Source organism: Lacerta agilis, chromosome 10 (genome assembly GCF_009819535.1).
Source record: "Lacerta agilis isolate rLacAgi1 chromosome 10, rLacAgi1.pri, whole genome shotgun sequence".
Taxonomy (NCBI): domain Eukaryota; kingdom Metazoa; phylum Chordata; class Lepidosauria; order Squamata; family Lacertidae; genus Lacerta; species Lacerta agilis.
Genome location: NC_046321.1, coordinates 52,134,879 through 52,159,500, shown reverse-complemented (window position 1 = coordinate 52,159,500; position 24,622 = coordinate 52,134,879). Strand labels below are relative to the sequence as shown.

Here is a 24,622-nt window from a genome sequence, read left to right as displayed (position 1 = left end):
GCCAATCTGGATAATTGTGTTACTAAATTTTTAAGAGGCAGCTCTGACTTCCACTCTTAAGGACATAGTTTAGCTTGCCTCGCAACACTTCTAACTCACTAAATTACTATTTACTTGGCTGACAATATGGAAAAATGTCATTATCTCTGGATTAAATGCTCATAAATCTGACGCCAGATTCCAGTGACAAATCTCACAAATATTGTAGCTCAGCAAGAGCCCTATTGGTATGTGACCGGGCATTTCTACTTTCTTCCATGTACATGAGTGAAAGTACAAAGTCTATTTGTGACTCATTCGGGGGGGGGGGGTGTATCTGATGTACATCAGAATTGGAATGCGATGAGGTTTAGGCAATTATTTAATCCATGTCCGAACTCAGTGTGAAGTCAAATTGTATCTTGCTTGCTCATACAGTAATTTGTGGCTAGTTGGAGTAACTCTGTAGCATGATGTGAGTCTTTTGTTTTTTGTTAAAAACCAAACACTTGTGGAGCTGTGATGGAACAACCAAGTGTGCTCTCTCTGCTGATTCTAACCTCTGTGAGAATATGTAGGGAAAGGGGTGACGATCTCTCAGATATTTGGGGCCCAAGCCATTTGTTAACTTTATTTATATAAGTATTTATATACCAGGCAGTGGAAGACAGGAGTGCCTGGCGTGCTCTGGTCCATGGGGTCATGGAGAGTCGTACGCGACTAAATGACTAAACAACAACAACAATTTATATACCACTAGATTGCAAAACATATCAAAGCAGTATCATTACTTTCTGGAAACAGATCTGGAGGTAGGAACAGAACCGCTGAAGTACTATGCCTCCATCCTTGAGTCACTGCAGAAGGATACAACTGTATCCTTGAAGGAAGGGTGGCATATAAATTTAATAATAAAATAGATGGAAAAGTATCAAAAGCCACTGAGAGGTTAATGAATATGAGCAGAGTCACACTCCCTCCTTCTCTCTCCCATCGCATGTCATCAAAGCCATTTTTAGTGTTATGACCAGACCTAAAGTTGGGCTGATATGGATCCAGATATTTAACCCCCCACCAAGCATGCCTGAAGCTGGACCAACAACACCATATTGAGCACATTGCCCCATAAAGGGATGTTTGCAACTGGGCAACAGCTGATTCACACACATCCAGGTCTAGGGAGGTCCTCTTAAGGTGGGGATGCACGACCACCACCTCCTCTTTCAAGGTAGATGGTACCTCGTCCTCCTCCATTGAATCACTGATCGCTCCACGGACACACCCAGCCAATCCTTTATAGGGAAGGGCGGGGTATAAATAAAAATTTATTAAATTTATTATTATTATTATTATTATTATTATTATTATTATTATTATTATTATTATTATAGGTAGCTTTAAGAAGTCAAGATGGGCAAGGGGCAAGAGGTGACTGCCCTCTTCAGGCAGCTTGTCTATGATCTCAGACTGCAGTAATCAAAACTGATCACATGGAACAGGCAGTGCAGAAGAACTGTACCTATCATATAGCTATAACGGGAGGACTAATTCCCATCATAGATTCAAGCTGGAATCTGACATTTCAGTTAGTTACAGAAACTTGAGCTTGACAATTTGCTGAAATGGACTTTCTAAAGGTAAAGGTAAAGGTAAAGGGACCCCTGACCGTTAGGTCCAGTCGCTGACGACTCTGGGGTTGCGGCGCTCATCTTGCTTTACTGGCCAAAGGAGTTGGCATTTGCCTGCAGACAGCTTCCGGGTCATGTGGCCAGCATGACTAAGCCGCTTCTGGCAAACCAGAACAATGCACGGAAACACGTGGTGGTGATCAATCCATAGTTGTTGGGGGTTTGTGATATTCAATGTAGTTTGGAATTTTGGATACATTTGGATTTGTATACTATAGGTGGTATTTGGGTATATTTGAACCTAATGAAAACAGCTACAAATTTTTATCATAAGTAACGTGGCCTGCACAAATTCTACCTGTTGGCTTAATAGCATACATTTTATATTGTGATAAAGAAAAGTTGTATGAACCCACCCCTCTCTCTATATATATTGGCAAACTTAACTGAAAGGTTGTATCCAACAATGTTGTCCCAGAAGTGCAAGGGCTTCCACCTGTGAAATGGACTTCCTTTCTTCCCCACACATGCCCCCCCAGATTTAAGGTACCTTGGGCTAATCAGCAGCTCTCAGCCTAAGGTTACTCAGAGAGCTTTGTGGCTAAGCAGAGTTTTGAATCCAGATCTCTATGTCCCAATCCAACATTCTAACCACTATACTATTACTACATAGGATGAAATCTATGAACATTTATGTTTATATCAAATCAATAGGAGTGCCTGGAAAATGCTGGCTCTTATTTCAGTAGATATCTAAATATCAGACATCCAAAGTCATTCAAATCAATGGAGACAATCGTTCAAAAGGCAAAAGAAATAGCAGTAATATGAAACATTAGCTGTGAATTTAGCATTCTACATTTCCAGAAACTCCAATACTAATTTACGGATAAAGCGAGGGTGGGGGAACGATTAGGCTAGTGGTGCATTACGTAACATAAAAAGAGACAAATGTTGATGTAATTAGCTAATACAAATTAAAAACATCGCACATTTCCTTTTCGGAGATCATTCATGGTATTATTCACTTTTGGTATTGATTACCACTGCATCAGTTCTTGTAATCTGGTTAGTACATTAGCACTAAGTAAATAGTATTGATTCAGATACACATATAATGCATCCATGCAATCTTTGTATTTTGTCCATTTCCTTTGCATTAAGTTTCAAGACAGCACAAGCGTAAAAGGTGCCAGCTATTATAAAATGTAAAAAGTATTTATGTGAGGTAGTACTTAGGATCAAACAAGTGCTTTCTATCAATGCAAGTTTCTGGAAATATTTACATTGTAGCTTAGACAACTATAGTATTTGGTAGAATGCATGAAAGAGATATTGGCCTACAGATCCTTTATGCAACTGGCAGGTCTCTGGCTGTCACTGGTTGGGGGAGATCTACAAGTTGGCTCCTTACATGTGTTTCACTAACATGCGAGGCCACTGCAACATGGGGGGGGGGGCAGACGAGGAAGCAGTTCTGCTTTCCCACACAGGCCCAACTGCTACAGAATGCGAAAATTTACACGCCTCACATAACTCATTTGGCAAAATTAGTATGCAGATCACAGCATGTTAGAATATGTTGCTGCATGCCCATTTCTGGTATTCCGGCAGATTCCGGCTAAGGGAAACAGAAGGCACAGAAAACACAGTTAATCTAAGGCATGGGGTAGGCAACCTAAGGCCCGGGATCTGGCCCAATCGCCTTCTAAATCCGGCCTGTGGACAGTCCGGGAGTCGGCGTGTTTTTACATGAGTAGAATGTGTGCTTTTATTTAAAATGCATCTCTGGGTTATTTGTGGGGCACAGGAATTCGTTCATTTTTTTTTCCTTTCAAAATATAGTCTGGCCCCCCACAAGGTCTGAGGGACAGTGGACCGGGTCCCTGCTGAAAAAGTTTGCTGACCCCTGATCTAAGGAATACAGCAATTGTAAGTGCTTGCAAGTTGCTTGCAGCCAAGTAGTACCAACCACACTTCTTACACCAACCACAGTCAACCTAACAAACCAGACTACAACTGTGTCAGAATCATAGTGTCAGAAGGGACCACCCCCCCGGGTCATCTGGTCCAACCCCCTGCTATGCAGGAGTCTCAACTAAAGCATCCATGGCAGATGACCATCCTACCTCTGTTTAAAAACCTCCAGAGAAGAAGAGTCTGAATCTCCTGTGGGAGTTTTTCCACAAATGAAGAACAAAAACCAATGATGATGCAGTCCCTATTACTATTGCTGTTCCTTGTACACAATAAATAAATTTGACATATAACCAATTCAGTTATATTCTTTTGTTCCATTCGTTTTGAGATAAAACATTTTTTTGAAACTATTTTGTGCAATGTTGCAAAAGCATGAAAAAATGGGGGAAATAATATGTATTTACTCAAAAGTAGCATATTTTGTATCTATTCGTAATGTTCAATCCATTTACTTAAGGTGAGTGTATGTTTAAAACAAGTCACATAACTACTCACAATTAAGAGATGTGATACTTTTTAATCCTGCCAAAAAATTGTACTAAAAAAAAAGATTATAGTTTCAGAGCTTTGAAGCAGTTATTTGTCTCTATTTTATTAAATATTACTAGACATATCCAGGGGACAACAGATCAATAGATGTCTTCATGGTTTCCTGATGGAAGGCTGCAATTATTTTCTCCCATTACAAAATAAGCATAATTCAATTTCCCTCATCTATCATCTTTTGTAAAGAAATATCACTGTGTGTTTATTTCACTGTCTGTCTTGATTTAATTTCAGGGGGCCTCTTGCCTTCATTTCACACTCCTAAATCTTTTCTTTCTCTATTTGCATCTTCATTTGACATTGATAGTGACCAGTTTATCATACAATGGCAGAATGATAGAGTGTGGCAAAAAGTCAGTAAGATAAAAGTTATTCTAGGTGCTTTGGATAGTGGGTTTTTTGTTGTTGTTGTTGTTTTAATTATAGTTTATGCCACATGTCTTGAAATATTTCAACTGTTTAGTACTGGATAAAATTGCAAGAACTAGCATCCTCAATTTGACTACTTCATGCTGAAAATGACTAAAATTGAATCTGTGCCCAGTCCACTGTATTCAATTCCACACCAGGAGTGTGGCAAATAAAATACCAGAGAAATTATTCAGAAGCTTCCAGGGTTGCTTGATAACCATGTTCTAGTTTCAATGAAACTAAAGGTGGGGGTTTTTTTTAAACCTTTCCCCTGGTATTGTTTGAATCTTTGTCCTCTTCCTATTGAAGTTAAAATAAGAACTAGCAAAAGAGCAAAATCAGTAGACTGGATCCAGAACTAAGTATACATAACAGGAGTGGCAGAAGCTAATTTTTCCACCCTGCCTCCCCACTGCAGTGCCCCCTCCCAAAAAAATATTCCACCAAGGGTTGTGGCCCCTTAATGGTCCAACCTAAAGAGTATTTCTCCCACTTAGGTTCCCACTGAAATTGATAGGGACTGCATAGAAAAGTGTTCTTGGTAGACTAAAACTAGTGTTTACAACAAAGAGCCTAATCTCAATATCTATTGTCTGGTTTTAATGGATTTCAAATGTCTGGTGGCAGTATTGTTATATACAGTAGTTCACATGTGGTGAAAGGTTGTGTGTTGCTGTATTATCGATTGTAGATGTATTGTTGTTTTGAGGTAATGTTGAACCTCGAACTTCACTGACAGGGGAGCTAGCCCTGCATGGGGGATAAACCCTTTTGGATTAATGTCATACCTTGGTTCGCAAATGGCTTAGTTGTCGAACTAATCAGCTCCTGAACGCCAAAAACCCGGAAGTAAGTGTTCTGGTTTTCAAACTTTTTTTCAGAAGCCAAATGTCCAACACAGCTTCCGCTTGAATTCAGGAATCTCCTGCAGCCAATCAGAAGCTGCGCCTTGGTTTTTGAACGTTTTGGGAGTCGAACGAGCTCCCGGAACGAATTAAGTTCTAGAACCAAAGTACCACTGTATTAAGAGAACAGCAGGCACTGACAGAGTGGATTGTTAGATGTGCCCTATTTAGATCTAACTAATGGTCCACGTAAGTAAAATAAGTAATATGTTATTTGCTACTGCATTAACACAAGGGCAGTCTCTAGTTTGTAAATTTACAACCAAGTTTAAAAACACACAAATCGTTAAAAACAACGACATTCTAAATTTAACAGATCAATACTTAAAATGTAAATACATCACCAACCTTCACAGAAACAACGCACAAAACTTAAAACGCAAGCAATGCTAACATGAAGCCTCGTCACAAAACTGGATCATATTTCATCTATTGCCTGTGAGAAAAGTGCTGAAAAGTTGTCAATGTCAGCACCAGGCAGAACTTACTGGTGCCACCACTTTCCAAAAGTGGTGGTGGTGGGCACACTTTAAAGGCCCTGTACATTTTCCCCACCCTCCAAGGCTGCTCTCTGACAAGACATCTAGACAAGGGTCTCAGAAAATGATCTTAGGGTTAAGGTAGATTCACGCCTAGAAAAGCATGCCTTGAGATATTGGGATGCTGAGCCATGCGAGGCTTTAAGGGTTAAAAATAACTCTTTGAATTGGGCCTCAGAATATATAGGAAGCCAGTGCAGCTGTGCAAAAACTGTGCAGACTGCCTACTCCCCATCTGCTTCCTGGGCACAGTATTCTACTGCAATCGCGGTTTCTGAACAGCCAAGAGAAATGGGTTGGCTGCCACCATTTGACACCAGTATAAAATTACTGAGATCTTCCAGGTCTAGTGAAGGCTTCTCACCACTCCTTCTCCTAAGGAAGCACCAGTCATAACCACAGTTCAATTACCTCCCTTGTGCCAACGTGTAAAAGGCCCTGAAGCACCTAAAAAGCTTCACTGGACAACATGCAGAGGATACCAATGGAGGTGAAGAATAAATACTTTTTTTGCTGCCTTCACTGCTACTGAGTAGGCTTCAGCATGAGCACACAGCTATGTTCTGACGGCATTTGTTGGGGCAGAGGCAGATTTGGGGGAGTGTGAGTGGTCCACCTGCACTGGGTGCTGAGCTGAGAGGGTGCTGCAGCAGGAACCGCAACCATGACAAACAATGGAAGGCAAGAGGTGGGGTTGTTGTTGTTGTTGTTGTTTGCAAAGCCCACTTCATAGCAATCAGCTCCAGGGATTTGTTCCAACAAATACTATGCACAATGCAATGCTATCTCTTATTGAAGGGACTATAGACCCACTCTATATAAAGCAGTAATTAAGTATCCCAAGACCAATTTAAGTCCACCTGTATGTTAGCAACAATTTAGCATGAAGGTGTTTAATGAGTTAGATTTCAGAAAACCCGCAATGCATTTTCCCCTAAGATTTCTAATAAAAAGTATTTACAACACTTGTTCCTCTGAGAGGTAAAAATCAGGAAAAATAAATACACAAAAGTCTGCTCACTGATTTCATATCTTATGGCATTTATTGAAATTGTGCATTTTGCTCAGATAATCAAACCATCAGCTTCCCTAATATATTCATATGCAAAACACTGGCAGAATCTGAAAAGTACACTCAAGCAAGCAACATTTTCCCGATAAGTTGAAACTGACTGATGATTTTATCACTATTTTAATGAAATGCTTTGGTGGGGAATACTATTAAATTGATCTGAATGAGTTAAAAGATTTAAAAACAACACCCAAATTAAAAGAAAAAGGAGAGGCCAAATACTAATATGTTGCTATGGAAGAAAACTGTTCTAAACACTTCTTTCTAGAATGAAAAATGAGTAAAGGAAATTAAACTTCAAGATGAAGAATTCTGAGCCAAAGGGCAAGGGCAAGAGGTGGCTATGCAATATTTTATTTACTTATTTTATTTAACAAAATCTATATACCGCTTGATTGCAATAACCTCTCTAAGCAATTTACAGTTGCCAGTGCCACATTGCAAGTAATCCTGGGAAGTGTGAAGAATATATATTTTTATAGCACATTTTAAGGGCCACCAGGTGAAAGCCACAAATAGCTTAAGCTGAAGATCTTCACTTTAATCCATTCATTCTCAGTGAGACTGACCTTTTAAAGTACCTTGGGCATACCAGGTTTTTGATTAAGCTGGTAAATTTGAGAAATGAATGAAAACACTTCATTTTAAAATGTCTTAATTTGGTATTGGTAAGCTCTAGAGAGGACTTTCTAAAAAGCCTAGTTTTGTGTCCCAACACTATCCACTTTCAATACAGCTCAGCATAAAAACATGAACAAGATAATAGGTTTTTGGTGAGGATTAATCCTGCAATACCAACTCTTAATTTCCTCTTCAAGTTGCCATTTATTGACATACACACTCCCCAAAATCTATATTATGGCATACTAAGCACATTCTTAGACAAGCTATTACCTATAGTAATTGTTTTTCCCCAGCAAAAATCAACAAAAGCATCCTTATATTGTTTTCTAATGCAAAGCTTGTTGCTTGCTTTTCACTTTTTCTGAGCCCTAGAGCTCAGAACACACAAATAATGAACAGAGTTCATTCTTCCATAACCCAATTTACATTCTATGGGGACAGTTCTGTGAAACATATCCCTTTGCAGAAGTGAACTGAACTGGGGAGACTTCCCTGCCTATTCGACACACACACTCTCTCCAGTGCCTGCAACTAACTATTCGATTAAAAGTTGAAAAAATAACGTGCAGAAAATTTTTTATACTGTGCTAAAGTTCCTTACTTCAGGTACTTCTACGATGGAGAAAGGCTACAATATTAATTTCTTGGAGCTGCAATAATGAGGGCTGAGAGGTGGGGTACAGGAAGTATTGGTATTATTTTGATAGAAGTTGCTGAATATTCCTGAAAACCACGTTGTCAATTTAACAAACAAAACTATGTGGTTTATCTATATTGTGCAAAAGGCTGGTGTCAGAATACAGTCTGTCTGTAAAATCTTGTTAAACCCAGACATGCTTATAAACTCATGCAAGTTTTGTTTTAAAATAAATTAGTAGCCCAACACCAGGAAGTTATGTTGTGAAAAAGGTGGTTAAGCTTTGTGTCAACTTGAACTTTCACTGATCCAATTCTCACACAACACCTGATGTTAACTAAACAACCAGATCCCCAAACACACAATTCTCCCTCCTATCTAGAAAACTGATGTTGCAACAGCTAGATTTTCTGATTGCTCAGGTAATTGTAAAGTGGTCTGCAATATATTTCTCTGGATATTGAACTGCTGCAGACAGATATGCAACACATAAATTCTCCATGAAATATTTGGGAAAATTTGAGTTTTTGTTCAAAAAATGAAAAAGAGAGAGAGAAGTTTGTATTGCACTTACAAAATGCACACACAAAGACAAGTTGAGCCTTTAAGGTGTGGGATGACATCAACATGAAAAATACTACATCACTTCATTGGCAGTGCTGGCAGCTGCAGAGGAATGAGGTAATGTTGCCAAGGCTTATGCCAGTGAAAATTTAAGGCTACACTCCTAGGCACACTTACTAGGGTGTAAGCCTCATTGAACAGAGTGCAACTTCTGAAGGAAGCATGCACAGGACTGCACTGCAAGTTTGTAATTGGGTGCGTTGCTTCAGAGCTTAAATGTTTGCTGGGCCACATAAAAGTGGATGTGATGAACATGCCTCTTTCAAGAACACTTATTTTTTTGACTGGTAAAGCCATCAAATTCAATAAAATTTTATTATACAGCCACAGACACATTAAAACGAATCACAAAAATCATACAAACATAAAAGAAAATATATGGCACATATATAAAATAGCAAGAGAATAATAAGCCATTTACATTTATTATTTTTGAACTGTAAAATCGTAGAGAGCTTGGAGCTAGGGCAGGGGCCACAAGCGACCCATTGGGGTCATTTGACTGGCCCACGAGCCTCCCCCGAACCGAGCCGCCTGCTCGGCGAGTCCCCACGCGCTGCGCTGGAATTCACGTCTGCACGTGCACAGACATCGGAAATTGTGTCTGCGCATGCGAAGATGTTGGAAATAGTGTCTGGGCAGACGCAGATGCTGGAAATCGCATGCACGTACAATCCGGCCCACAGGGGGATCTCCGCTGGAGTGAACCGGCCCATGCGAGGTAAAACTCGCCGACCCCTGAGCTAGGGTTTCTGAAGAATTGCCTTCTCCCAACTGCCCATACAAAGACACACTCAACCCAAGGCCCTGCTCCAGATGTGTTTCCTTTCCGTGGTTAGGCTGGTGGCCCTGGAGAGAAAACCTTTTCTGCACTGGTGCCGCAGCAGTGGTGTTCTCTCAGGCAAATTGGCTTGGAGCTATGATTGCCATGTTTTAGACCACTGACCAAGTCTGTTCTTTTCTAACAGCAGTTAATATCAAATGGCCAGAACTGTTTTCCTACTGGTAGCTATAGTTTTGCTTATTTGCCTTAATGCAGTGGTGGCCAAACTTGGCCCTCAAGCTGTTCTGGGACTACAACTCCCATCATCCCCAGCTAACAGGATCCGGTGGTCAGGGGTGATGGGAATTGTAGTCCCAAAACAGCAGGAGGGCCAAGTTTGGTCATCACTGCCTTAATGGATTCGGGTTTTGTGTCGCTATTTAATCGTGTTTTAATTTTTGTATTTTAAAGCGACCCTGAAGCCCATTTCAATAGAAAGGTTGAATAAAAATCTAACAAATACGTAGCGGTCCAGTGCAAAGTAGGTGCTTGTCTTCAATAAATCTAGGCTTTTTTTCAAGGGATCTTTATTTCTAATAGATGCTGTATCCTCTTAAGCCTCTCCAGTGACCTCTATATTCAATTTACAGGAACCGCTTCTTACAAAGATGAATCATCTCTGGTAGTGACCAGCACTAATTGTTATTTATTTAGACAGACAACTTAAACAATTTGAAATAATTGGCCCTGGACTTCAGCCAAAAAAAAATGGTAGCCCTAAAAAACCACACACTGCTAACAATGGAAATCAATGGGGCTATGCACTGAATAATGAAATGCACAATATAAATGAGACTAGGGATGGGTGAGATAATTAGCCGATTTAAGTAACTAATTAGTACCACGCTCACTCACCCTGCTCAAGCAGTACTTGCTGTCCTTTCTGTACAGATGCTGAAGACATTTCATGTTTTGTTGGTCTACAATCTTGCCAAAGAACTCGTCGATGGTTTTGATGGATATTGCACAGACAGCAGATTTATGAGTTGGTTCCGAAGAGTCTGGTTTACTTTGAGCAAATACACCGTAAAGAATATCTTGGTTGACATCAATTCTCATTTCCGAGGCTAAGTCTGCACCTGGTTTACCAACATACGCAGCCTGCAAGAGATTTAATACCTCATTCGACCGCTTGGTTGACCTCTTCCTCCGTTTTTCAGTGTAAATGCACTCAAGAGGCATTTCCATGTATGAATGCAACACGGACTCGGAAGAACAGAACCGTATGATCCTTGTGTGAAAAGCCTGAGAATCTATAGATTCTCTTTGGACAGTGAGGAAGTACACAAAGTGGTCTTTTTCAAATGCATGGATATACTTAATAGGGTAGGTATTTCTGAACTCTGGAAGTACATCAATATAAGAGTAAGCGGTGAGAAACGCAAAACCGTCCAGGGTTTCTTTTAATCTCCGAACGGATAGCGAATGCAGCGAATGGTCTTGCCGAGACGAATTATTGACAGTATTTCCAACATAGAAGTACACAAATCTTTCCTTTTCTGTTACCAGAACTTTGGTTCCTAAAGGGCTTACAACACAGTCAGGACACTGGTTTGATTCCTCATCCATCCTTTTAGAATACATGCAGTGGACTTCATCTCCAATGTCAGCAGGATTATCAGGATGAATGACATGGCGCTGGCAAGTTCCTTTTGCAACGCTGCCGCAACTGATGAGCTGGTCTTCGTAGTACGTTTCTAGGAATAGAGCCATGTTGATGTTATCCTTCCAAATGTTATCAGATTGGTTTACTTTAGGCTTACATTCTTTACAGGGAGCACAATCTGGGTTCTCCAGAACGGGCCCAGTCTTGTACTCAAATATGTTGTGAAGGCTTTCATTGAACACGTAGATTTTATTGACTGCTCCTCCATAGATGTTGTGATTGTACAGAACTATATTTTGTATCGGGGTTTCTGCAGTGAAATTAGGAAGTTGGTATTTGACATTCAGATTGATCTCCGGCCTTGACGCTGCCTCTTTACATTTACCTTTGCTCCTCTGTACCAATATCAACAGAAATAAGATAATCCTGGAGGCAGAAGTAGCAGGATTCTTCATTACTGCAGATTTGTCCTGTCAAAAAAAAAGAAAAACATTTAAGAAAGTCAGTATGCTAATAAATGACAGAACGAATTATCAATCAGCAAAAGGAAATGTGCATCTAAGCTGTATAAGACTTTAGCTGTTCTATCAGAGGGCAACACCATGGGATGAAAACAATAGCAAGGTGGTAGCCAAAAATGGAATATAAATGATGAAAAGCAGCAACAGGAGGAAGCCCTTCTGATAATGAAAGTGTGTTCATGTTCCTTTATCCTTGAAACATGCTACTTTACACAGATAGATAGATAGATGGTAGGGAGAGAGAGAGAGAGAGAGAGAGAGAGAGAGATAATTATGTCAGAGTTGCTTACCAATACAAGGAACTTAATTCAACTGTTTGATACAATTTTTCAAGAAAATCAATTATGAATACAATTTATATATTTTTAATGTACATACTAGGCAGCCATTTGATTTAACACAGTGTTTTTCAACCTTTTTTGGGCAAAGGCACACTTGTTTCATGAAAAAAATCACGAGGCACACCACCATTAGAAAATGTTAAAAAAAATTAACTCTGTGCCTATATTGACTATATATAAAGTAATTTTTCAATTTTTCCCACGGCACACCAGGCAACATCTCGCGGCACACTAGTGTGCCGCGGAACAGTGGTTGAAAAACACTGATTTAACAGATAGTTCATTTTAAACTGCTGTAATAGAAGTATGTTCATTTCAGTTAATTTTAGAACGAACCTACCATGCACAAAATAGGTAAGGCGCCAATTTTTGAAAAATGTGACTACTATTGTTAGTGTGGCAAATTTATGAATTTCCACTAGCATCACACCTGGTTAGTTCAGCCGGTTGAGCATGAGACTCTTAATCTCTGGGTTATGAGTTTGAACCCCAAATTGGGCAATAGATCCCTGCTTTGCAGGGGGTTGGACTAGATGACCCTCATGGTCCCTTCCAGATCTACAATTCTATGATTCTATACAGCTCAGAACAGAAACCCAGTCTTCATTATATTTTTCCCATCACATAATAACAATATGTAACAAATACTATTATAGGGGTGTGTGTGTGTGTGTGTGTGTGTTTTCCAGGAGAATATTTTGTTTTCATACAAAGTAGGGAAATTTTTAAATCATTTATAGTTCTTGACATGCCAAGAGCATTTGGGGGAGATCATTACACCACTGCTTGAGTAATGTGTTTTCTGCATATTCTGCTTATTGACTTTTTTGTTGGGATTAATTAGATTCACTTTTTTTAAAATTCCCACAGCAATAAGTCACTTCGGGGAGCCTTTAGAATGCACAGGCAGGCAAAAAGCACCCTCAGACAAAGAACTGACAAGCTAATTAGGCTAGTGAAGAGCCTAACCTTGCAAATTTCTTCCTTTGTATTCATTTTGATGTGGTTTGCAGAGTAAAAAAAAAAGACTCATGACTATATGGGCACTAAATGAATTGTGGTTGAAGTGGGTTTTTGCACCAGTTTTCAACATTATACTACTGTAAGTCACACCAAACATTGTTCTATTGATACTTAGGCACAGTTGCTAAGCTAAATTTAGTTTCCCTGGAGGAAAACAATTAAACAATCCAAAAGGAATCATGACCATATGTTGTTTACAGGATTTTGCGGGGAAATGTTATTTAGCTCCATATGAATAGTATTGTTACCAATATACAAATGCTCCTAGAAAGCTCAAAGCATTATTTATTTATTTGTTTGTTTATTTTTCTATCTTTCTAGAAATGTTCAACAAGGCTTTGACAAAGTTAACAAAGAGTCTTACTACATTAGAAACAATATCACAGCTCTTGATTAAAAGATACATTGGCTTCGATCTAAGGAGCAGCTTGCACAAAAGGAAGGCACTTCAGTTCACTCAGAACGGGGTGTGTGTGTGTGTGTGTGTGTGTGTTATTTCCTCTGATAAATTAATTCTAGGTATGTCCACTCAGAAGCAAGTCCTCTTGAATTCAATGGGGCTTACTCTCATATAAGTGAGGCTAGGGCTGCAGCCTTAGTTAGAATAGACTCACTGGAATCCATGGACTTAAGTGTGGCTTTGTTGACCATCATCCATTGTGTTCAATGGGGTGTGGTTAGAGTGTAGCCTGAAACCCCTTCCATCACCTGAACCCTTCCTACATGGCATCAGTTTTTCTGGATAAAGGAATAAGGGTGCGAAAGCCTCATTGTAGAAGCAGTTTTGTCAATACAACCCATACTTTTAGGATTAATACATATTTTTGTTTTGGATAACTTGTGACGGAATTCAAAAGTAATTGATTTCTAAGAAACTGCTGTGTTCCTTCCAGTGCTTTAGATCAATAAATATTGCATTTCATTTCCCTGTGGCTTGTGCTATTAATCTGTGCAGACAGGAGTTTGTGCAGAAGTAATATGTGCTGGGCCCTAAACTCTTCAATTTCTCAAAAAGCAGAATTAAACTGTATAGAGAGAAAGGAGATAAGAAAAAAGAAAATGCCGAACTCTTTATAAGGTCATGTGATATACGGTATCAAATTGGCCTACCTAAACAAATCATTTCAATTCAGCCACAGCTGAGAAACTGGGATCTGCTGAATCAGATCTACAATACCAGTGTTGCCAATGTAGACGTTTCTCCAGTTTGGATTAATCATAAAAGTCACTAAAAGGAACTTGAAAGAAATCTGTGTTAAGGACAAGAGAAGCCTCAAAATTGAACAAGTCAACAGAAAATCTGTTTTTGGCCAGCATGATGTCAGTTTTCTTTCATGGAAGATGCTTCGTGTCTTTAGAAATGAGTACTGGGCAGGCACCACAAGTGTGGTAAGAAATGACATGTCATATTACAAGAGGTGCAAATATAAGTGTTGCGGTTGATATCCTGATGATGGAAATTTACGTGGCCTGACTAATATTCATTGCTGCAAATGTGTGGTTTATTTTCTCTTTGCAAGTAAGCAGAATTCCTGCTGACTACCTTATGCCTGTTTATTTTATTTAATGTCCTGATTTAGCTTGCAGAAGTCTTTGGCTCCACTCATAGCATCCTGTCCTGTTCTATGATTCTTTGGTCATAGAATTGTAGAGTTGGGGTCCTGAGGATCATCTAGTCCAACCCCCTGCAATGCAGGAATCTTTCACCCAATGTGGGGTTTCAACCCTTAACCCTGAAAGTAAGAATCTCATGATCTACCTGCTGCTTTCTGCTGCTCCAGAAAAGTGGACACGGGGCAATGGATTCAAACTACAAGAAAGAAGATTCCACCTAAACATTAGGAAGAACTTCCTGACAGTAAGAGCTGTTCAACAGTTGAATTTGCTGCCAAGGAGTGTGGTGGAGTCTCCTTCTTTGGAGGTCTTTAAGCAGAGGCTTGACAGCCATCTGTCAGGAATGCTTTGATGGTGTTTCCTGCTTGGCAGGGGGTTGGACTGGATGCCCCTTGTGGTCTCTTCCAACTCTATGATTCTATGATTCTATGATTCTACCGAGTGAGCTATCTGCTCAGTATCCAGTCCCCTTTAGAATTAGGGGAAAGGCTGTGGTTCACTGGCAAAGAACATGTTCTGCATGCAAAAATAAAAATAAAAATCACAGCTTCAAACTCTGGTGTCTCCAGGTCAGACTGGGAAAGATTATTACCAGGAAGCCACTGCCAATCAGTGTCACCAATGCTAAACTAGGCAGATCCATTGTCAGAGTTAGCATAAGGCAATTTCCTATGGTCCCAACAACAGAATCAGAAGATTCTGAATGAATAACCTTGTCCCCAAATGCAGTGTTCCAAGAACAGGATGTATGTTAAACGGCATCTCCAATGAAACGCTCCAAACCTTCATTTAGGAAACTCCAGTATTATACAGATCTCTCCCAGTACTTGTATTATGCTGGCAATCATTTAAAAAGGGGTGGAAGCATTCAGAAAATACACAGAGCAGACCTTTAGAAACTATCACTTGAGAATGTGGATTGCGCTAGTGTAGACTTCTTACTAATGCACAAGCCTCATGTTCTACAGGCAATTAGGGGTTTTTATGTTTTACACAGGGCTGTGAACTGAAAGATTCCTTTCTCCCACTTAGCAGTGGCACAAGGAAAGTTACAGGAACGTTGCACTATGCACTTTTTCTGAATATTAGAATTGGCTCTTCGTTGCTTCTTGTGCTATTTTAAGGGTCAACAATATGTTCACGATAAGGCCACTGAACAAGCTGGTAAGGAGGAATGGGAATAGCAGCTCCTGTACCATTCCCCTTTCTCTGCAAATCCAAGTGGTTCAGACATTCAGGTTGAGCAGGAAGGAAAATTTACACAAGGAAACAAATACCGAAATAAAAGCTATTTCATACCAGTAAAAATGAAAACAATGGATTGTGTGTCAGAAATTGTTCCCTTATCCAACGATTTTGCACAGATTAATAGTGGGCGATAATCAACCAAGTTGTAGAGCTGACCCACTGAAATCAATGGAAGTTCGTGGGTCTACTCTGACTCTGACTTAGCTGGACAGCATTGGCTATGACCCAGTAAATTGTTTGAAGTGCTTTGGGTTAATCCAACTCTTGTGTGACCATAGCATCTCAGGAAGGAATTTCAGGTTGAATATGTCAATTCTGCTGCAAAGTGTTATCTGACTTTGAAAATTCAGCAGTCATATTGAAAGCATTAATTTACATACACTAGGTAGGGACCCATTTAGTCTTGGGGGCACATGAGGCTGGTAGGCAGGGTGTCCAGAGGCAAACGTTGACGGAGTTAACAGATGTGATTCTTCATTTTTATATAGTAGGCTACATTCCATCTCCACACTTCTGCCTCCACACCCTCAGCAACTCCATAGTTCACACACACATTCCAGAAAGGCAAAAAAACATAAGAGGGCAATACAGAGCAGGACCACTGAGGGGCCTGGCCTAGGGAGAGTCCACAGGGCAAGATAAGAGGCTTAGATGTCCAACCTGGGTATTTTGAAAGAGGTATCATCAATAAGAGGTATCTATTACTCTAATTGCATAAATGCTACATTATCAGCTTTATTATTAACTGCTTCTCCCGACACTCTTGAGATGGTGTACCAAAGTTAAAATAGAATACACCAATATAAAATACAATGCAAACAAAAAAACTATGCAGTTGAAAATGGGCAGGAAGAAGAAGAAGAAGAAGAAGAGGAGGAGGAGGAGGAGGAGGAGGAGTTTGGGTTTGATATCCCGCTTTATCACTAAAAATCAACCATATGCTGGAGCTTAGCACCAGCAAAAGCCTGGGTACACAGATCAATTTTAAGAAGATGCCAAAATGTTATCAGTAAAGGCACCAGCCTTAATTCGGTGTGAAGATGGTTCCACAAAACTCTTTCACATCAGAGTTAAATATGCAAGTGGGGGAATGATTCAAGGCTGCCCTCCTTTAAGGCTACCAAGTTCCATTGTGCAGTGCATCATCAAGCCCAAGAAACACTGTTTATGCAGCTTTAAACGTATCAAGTCCACAATGAAGTAAAATGAATGCATTTGCATCAACATAACGAATCTAGAATTCATTGTGCAACTGAAGAAGTTGGCTGAGGGCAACCAGCAAGTTTCGCATGGAAATCAGTTGCTAGCAATAAGAACCATGGTTCTTTGAAGTGTCTAAGATCCACAACCAAATTTGTACAGTATTCCTTGTTACCTAACAGATACATGATGACCATTTTCCAATAACCAGATATTATAGGAAAGGAAGAAAGAATGGTAACTGGAGATAGGAAGGAAGAGCAAGAAATAAATTTAGGCAATTGGCCTGCTATTTTGTACAAAAAAAGAAGTCATCAACAGCATTGACAGTAAGTTAGAGCCTTCTTGGCTCATTTGAAAGATCTTTAGTGTATTCTTTTTAAGCTGAGCGGTGAAAAAAACAACCAAGTATGCATTCAGAATTTTAGCAGATTAAGTAATTCATTTATATGCACATCCTATTCATAGGTCTAATATATTAGTGTATTTTACAACAGCTTTTCATGGAACTACTGTTTTGCCAGGCTTATATTAACAGGCTCTTAAACACAGGCACCCATTCTGAAGAAAATATATTATTCCTTTTGCTCATTTAACAATAATTTACAGCAAGCAGACTGGAGTGCAGTACAAATCATAGCCTCTCCTTTGTTACCTGCTGTAGTGCTTTAAACCCATAAGAATAAGGGAAGCTCTTGGGCTTGTGTCAGACAACTAGATTTATTTTGCTGCTTCTAGAAGTAGCAGTGATGAGCTAGAATGGCGCTACAGGCTTTTAAAAAGATTATATAAAATGAACCTTCAAAAATATTCACTAGTATTCCAAAAGAATAAAGCAGATCAATAGCTTTGCTTTAAAAAAAAACACTAAAAAAACACACACACAAAGAATGTGGAATATCAGTCAACATTTGTTGAAGTGTGCTGCTATATGAGCTAAAGGTTGAAGGATCAAGTCCATAATAAGGAAGCTGAAAATGCTCAAAGTGGCCAAAAGAAACCAAAACTTACAAAAGAACACAGATGGAAGTAAAAAGCAGACAATAGGGACTAACATCAATATATGGATCTGAGCTGACAAGCTCTTCTCTAGGAAATCTAAATGGTAATGCACTTTTTTTAAAAAAAAAAAAGTTTGGCGCTTGAGAGGAGAGAGGAGAATGGACAGCTTGAACAAATAGCATCTCATGACCAGTTTCACACATACTTCAGAGAAACTTAAGATTGCTCTGCAGCTCTAAATTATTATTCCAAAGATCTCAGAAGCTTGCTCTGCAGTAACTCAGAGCAGGGCTTTTAGTGTGGCTGCCAGCCCTTGTTCTTCTGAAATAGCTTTCTAAATATGACAGGCACCCCCTGCCTGTACTTTCCAGAAACAATTGAAGACTTTTTTTTAGTTCTGACAGGCTTTCTTTATGTCTAATTCCTTTGTGACAGTGGTTTAGAAGGCAATTAACAGCTCGATGATGATGATGATGATTTCAGTTTCCCGTGATTAAGAACAGAACAGTGGCTGCCTCATAGGATTACTCAAGCAATTTTTTTAAAAAGAGGCTGCAATCCATGCCCCATGGTCTACAGCAGTGGGGCTCAACAGAGCTGTGCAATCACCATTGCATCCGGAGCCCCACTGATTGCTTTCAACTGTATCCCATGAACGAGCAGCAGAGATTTCTGCTCCCACAACAGAACTCCAGCTCCTCTCCTCCACACAGCAACCCTCCCAAATCTGTTCATGGTTTTGGGTTGGATTTGCATGGTGTTGGATTCAAACCTATTTTTATAACAAAGTCCTAACCTTTCTTAATAATATCACTAAAAATGGTAGCAGGATCCAATGGTATCCCAGAAGCTTACAAAAAACCTTTGCAAAGCTGAATTTTTAAAACTTGCAGTGTTCACGTTGAGCAACGCTTACTAGTTCTGCTTTCAAGGTAATTTTTACCCCAATTGTGAGACTTTCCCACAGTGCTTCATGCCACAGGAGAACATTACAGCTGATGACCAATTAGTGGACCAATCCAGTGGAAGATGTCCAGTGAGGAAGGATCTGACCTCCATTACCAGAAATAAAATTATGGCTATGGTGACTCCAAAACATATGCCTATGATGCTGGTATAGATAACGGGAAGAAAGAAAGTGCTCCAGCTAGGCCAGGGGTCTGCAACCTTTAAGACCAAAAGAGCCACTTGGACCCGTTTCCGAAGGGGAAAAAAAAACTGGGAGCCGCAAAACCATTGCGACATTTAAAACAAATATAACACTGCATTTTATTTTTAAAAATCCGATTTAAATTTTAAAAAATCCGATTTAAATTTTAAAAAATCCGATTTAAATAAAAAAATCTGATTTAAATGAAAAAATCCAATTTTTTTTTAAATCATTCATTTTTATCCACCCTGGGGACCACTACCAGGTCACAGCCTGATCCAAGGTGGGTTGCAACAGCATAAAAAATGAGTCCTCAACTGCACACTTGTGTTAAATGTTTGTCCCATGTCTAATTGAAGACTGCTGGCTTTTACAATAATCTTAGTGTCTTTTACCCTTAATATTCCAGACCAGAGGCTATGTTCACCTCTTCCAACCTCCTCTCTTGCTAAATAAAGCACAGAATTGCACCAGAGAAGCCTGTGATGTTTGTGCTGACTTGCATACAGGTGGCTGTAGTAGTTCGTAGTGTTCAAACCTTTTTAGGGGAGTTCCCTGCCCCCTTAATGACAATGGCGATAGATTTTGCACATGAACACAGATCCAAGTTAGGACTCCTCTCTTCCACGCCAACAGGTGCTTTGTCAAGGCTCCCCTAACACACACTCAGGACAGAGGAAAAACTGCAAAACGTCCCGGCCTTGCTCCGGGGCGGAGAGAGACGCGCGCCCACGAGAGCGCGGTCTGAGGCTGCGAGCGGAACCAGGAGCGAAGGAGGCAGCGGCAGGGAAACAGGCGTCGCTTCCTCGACCATTTTTAAAAAGAGGGCTTCCCCCCTCGCCCTCGCCCGCCACCCGCCCCCCCCTGGCCCAGCCCGCAGCTGCCTACCTCGTCGTCGCCTCGACGCAGCAGCCAGCAGCCTTCCGAGAGGAACCGCGGCAAGCCCGCCCCCGCGGTCCCATGACCCAGCCGAGGAGTCCTGGCCTCCAGTGCCCGTGTGGGCACGCGTCTGAAGGCCCCCTTCTTGCCCCCATCCCGTCCCGCCTCCCAGCTGCCTCTGGATGCCGCGGGGTCCCACATAGCCACCAACCCCGGAGCTCCCCTGTCCGCCCCGAGGCCGCCTCCCACGCTAGGAAGACTCCCGGAGCTGGGCAGGGTTGGTCCTGCCAGGCAGGCTCGGGGGGGGGCGGCCTCTCCCATGGGCGCCTGCTTCGGAGGCGGAGGCGGGGTCTTCAAGTTTCCCCCTCCCGCTCGCCCAGCTCCATCTCTTCCCGAAGGAGCACGCGCACCTCAGGCACGCTCCCCGCCAGAGCCCTCGGCTGAGCTGCGCCGCCTCTACTGCGTCCCCACCGCCTCCGAGCCCCGCTGCCCCGCTGTTCAAGGCCAGGTGATCCTGGGTACGCCCCTGAGCAGCGCCCTCAGCCTCCGGAGGGCGGGCCACCAGCCAGCTGGAGGGCGGTCACTGCCGCTGGCCAGCTGGAGAAGTGGGCAGGCGTATCCACCCCGGAGCCCCGGAGCCGCGGCAGTCGTGTAAAAGAGCCGCATGCGGCTCCGGAGCCGCGGGTTGCTGACCCCCGAGCTAGGCCATGAAGCAGCAGTTTCTCCAAAAAAAGAACCACTTTTTTATTTTCAATATTATTTCTAAACCACTCTTCATTGCCTAAACAATTTTGGAGCAGCTTACATTTAAATCATATACACAACACACATGAAAAACAAAACAGGCAGAGTTCCAGATTAATTATAACAAGTTAAGGCACGCTGTTGAAAATGCTAAGAAAACGAAAGGCAGAGGGAGAAGGAAGAAATTTCCTGACTTGCAATAAAGTTCCCTTGACTTGCTTGTCTACAAATCTGGAGGTGTGAAAAGCAGCATTTTTAGTTTTTATACTAAGACTAAAGGCGGTATATCTGTGACAAGATGGTCTCCACACACACTTCCAAATGACTGGTCGAATCAGTTAGCAGGATCCTGTCTTGTAGATATTATGCGCTTTAACATTGCAGGTATTGGCACCAAGGAACTCCGTGCTACCTCTTATGAAGCACTCCTGAAAACACTCCAGTTTTTGCTATGGTAGCCTGTATCTGAAAAGGGAGGTTCCACTCTGGCCTGGAGAGGCCTCAAGAAAGATTCCATTACAAGAAGCCAGGCATACATGCTCCAAAGCAAGCTGAATTGCAACACCCATTGATGACTGTCCCTCCCTTATCATTTGCAAATCTAAATCAAGCAAAAGAATGTCAGACTCCTTCTAGATGCATGAAGCCAAAAATAGTATCAGCTAATCACCACTCCTTCCAGATTACCCCGCCCCACCCCCCACTATCACTATCCAAATAAATTTCAATAGCCTGAGGCTCCTTCCAGAACAGCCCACCCAAATATATGTTAATCTCTTTACTCCATCTCACCTGAACAGCAGAAGATGCCTATCTAGAAGCCATTTCGCAAATGTTTTGGACATTCCTGGTTGGCACCATTTGAAGATTTGTAACACCCATTCACCAACAGGAAGACAGGCTTTGCAATATTTGTTTTTATGTTAATTTTTAACCTCAACTTGAGCATCAAGAGGTAGCGGTTTCCAATTCAGCAGTTAGGAATCTCTGAATACCCAAGTTGCCTCAGTCCTTATGCCCAGGAACTTTCCTGCAGGCTCCCTCCTCCTTTTTCTCCCTTCTTTCTATCCCTTTTTTTGCTGCTGAACAGGAACCCTTACCTCCAACACACACTACCTTACAGAACAAAAACAATTACCAAATCTCCCTGCCCCAATGCAAACCATTAGCTGGCAAAGCCCTCCTTCCCCTATCCCTCATTTTCTACCCAATCAGGTCCCTCTTTTGAGAGGAGACCTGCTCTCTTTCTTCCCCTTGCTATGCCCAGTTCTTCCTCCTTGGCTGTTTCACCCTCAAGCCCCATTTCCTCACTATGCATACCCACCTACTGCAAAAACAGACTAATTTTATTCTCAGTGATTGACCCCAAGGTCTCCCACCAGCTTTCTTCTGATTTTCCCCAAAGGGCCAATATCCAAAAAAAACCAATTCCTCTGACAACCTCCCCTTCTCTTTCTGAAAACAAGCATCTATAATCAGCACCAATTTTCCCTTTCCGATGCCACCTTCACCCCTTTAGCCAACATCCTTCCCTCCCTTCTTTTCTCCTGACCACATCCTAGCTCTCCCCATGTCTGCAGAGGCATTCTTTAGAACAGGCATCCTCAACCTTTGGCCCTCCAGATGTTTTGGACTACAATTCCCATCATCCCTGACCACTGGTCCTGTTAGCTATGGATCATGGGAGTTGTAGGCCAAAACATCTGGAGGGCTGCAGGTTGGGGATGCTTTAGAATACGTTCTAGCACTTGTACTGGATTTAAATTCCTTTAAACTGAGCCTGTTGTTAGTGTGCTATTTATCTTTAGTAGAAAAGAAAGGGGGGGGAGCTAATTCCCTTATCATTACTTTTGCTTTATCTCTTGTCTGTGCTAACCCTTGAGGTACCAAACTCTCAATGTCAAAAAATAATAATAATAAATCACAAGTATTGTATGAGAGAATTTGACGCTTGTGTGCAAACTACACTTTTAATAATGAATCATATTAAAGTTCTCAGTTAATGCACAATGTTTTAACTTGCAAGTCACCACCTCCATTTTTAAGGGTTTTCTTTGGTGCGAAAATCAGACCCATGCATATAGTTGATGACACGTCCTCCTACAAAAATGATTAAAACTTTAATTAAGATTATAGCCATTTCTAATGAAAAAGAAGTGAGGATCTGAATAAGCCTTTAAACAAAAAAACCTACTACTTTCTGAACAACCTTGTTGAGCACAAGGCACCACTGTTTTGCCTTCCAGGTGTTGACATTATCAATTATTACGGCCATTCATCCTGTCTCACAGCTCACCTCATTCTTGGCATGATGCTATCTCTAGTACAATTAATGGAGACTACCATGTTTCCTCTTGGCCAGAGTTTATCCAAGGACCATCACATTTGTAATGAATCCCTATCGTTATATGCACCATCATTAATCCATTAAAGCCCACTTGCATCTTGGAACATATTGCTTGGAAAAGCCACATGTTTAGGGTGTAGGATTGCTTTTTAAAGGTGGGGTTGTTTTCATTCCATTCAGATAGGATTTATGTTGGGTGGGATCAGTTTCTTATACTTAAAAAAACCCCAGCCAAATGGACATTATTTGGAACAGCTACGACCTAGGAAACATGGTCTCGTTTGGAAAACGCAGTTGCTTCCACTGCTAATGCAACCATTTCTCCTGCATTTTTGCAAATGTCATAGCCACCTACTGGGCAATGTCTTGGCCACCCTAATGATGGCATGCCTCCCATCCACACACACAAACACCCATCATACAAGTTTGCCCTTTTAAAAAGATTGCATTTCTTTATAGAGGCCCATCTTACAACTGCTGCTCCTGGAACCTTTTGCAAAGCAGAAATATCCCAGTTGTCCAGTGGAGGTGGGGAAGAGAAGTCTCTGACTCGCTGGCTGGATCCAGTTCTCTACCCGTTTACATAAGGTTAATTAACATGTATCAATTATCTGATCTTCGTTCAAGCAGCTCAGAGCTTCCCATTGTCAGTGTGGTGTAGTGGTTAAGAGTGGTAGACTCGTAATCTGGGGAACCAGGTTCGTGTCTCCACTCTCCACATGCAGCTCCTGGGTGACCTTGGGCTAGTCACACTTATTTCAAGTCTCTCAGCCCCACTCACCTCTCAGAGTGTTTGTTGTGGGGGAGGAAGGGAAAGGAGAATGTTAGCCGCTTTGAGACTCCTTTGGGTAGTGAAAAGCGGGATATCAAATCCAAACTCTTCTTCATGGAAGCCAAATACTTTTTGCTGGATGAAGTGAAGCCCGCAGGGCGCCCAATAGGGCCAACACTTTAAAAAGTATTGCCGCATAGATAGCTAAGCTGGTTAGAGCATGGTGGTGATAACACCATGGTTACAGGTTTGATCACTGTACAGGCCAGCTTCATATTCCTGCATGGCAGGGGGTTGGGCTAGATGATCCTCAGAGCCCCTTCCAGCTCTACAATTCTATGGCCATTCAAACACCAGTTCCTGCTTTTACTCATTCTCCTCCCCTGCCTCCTTGGGACCACTGAAGT

At 41.3% G+C, this 24,622-nt stretch overlaps 1 protein-coding gene across 1 annotated transcript in view; it reads right to left on the bottom strand.

Annotated features, from left to right (window-relative positions):
* MET (MET proto-oncogene, receptor tyrosine kinase) overlaps positions 1-24,622 on the bottom strand; it is a 100,710-nt gene that overhangs the window by 65,475 nt on the left and 10,613 nt on the right. The window contains 1 exon segment of the mRNA XM_033161593.1: positions 10,624-11,844. Coding sequence (XP_033017484.1) covers positions 10,624-11,829 — 1,206 coding nt within the window. The 5' untranslated portion in view covers positions 11,830-11,844.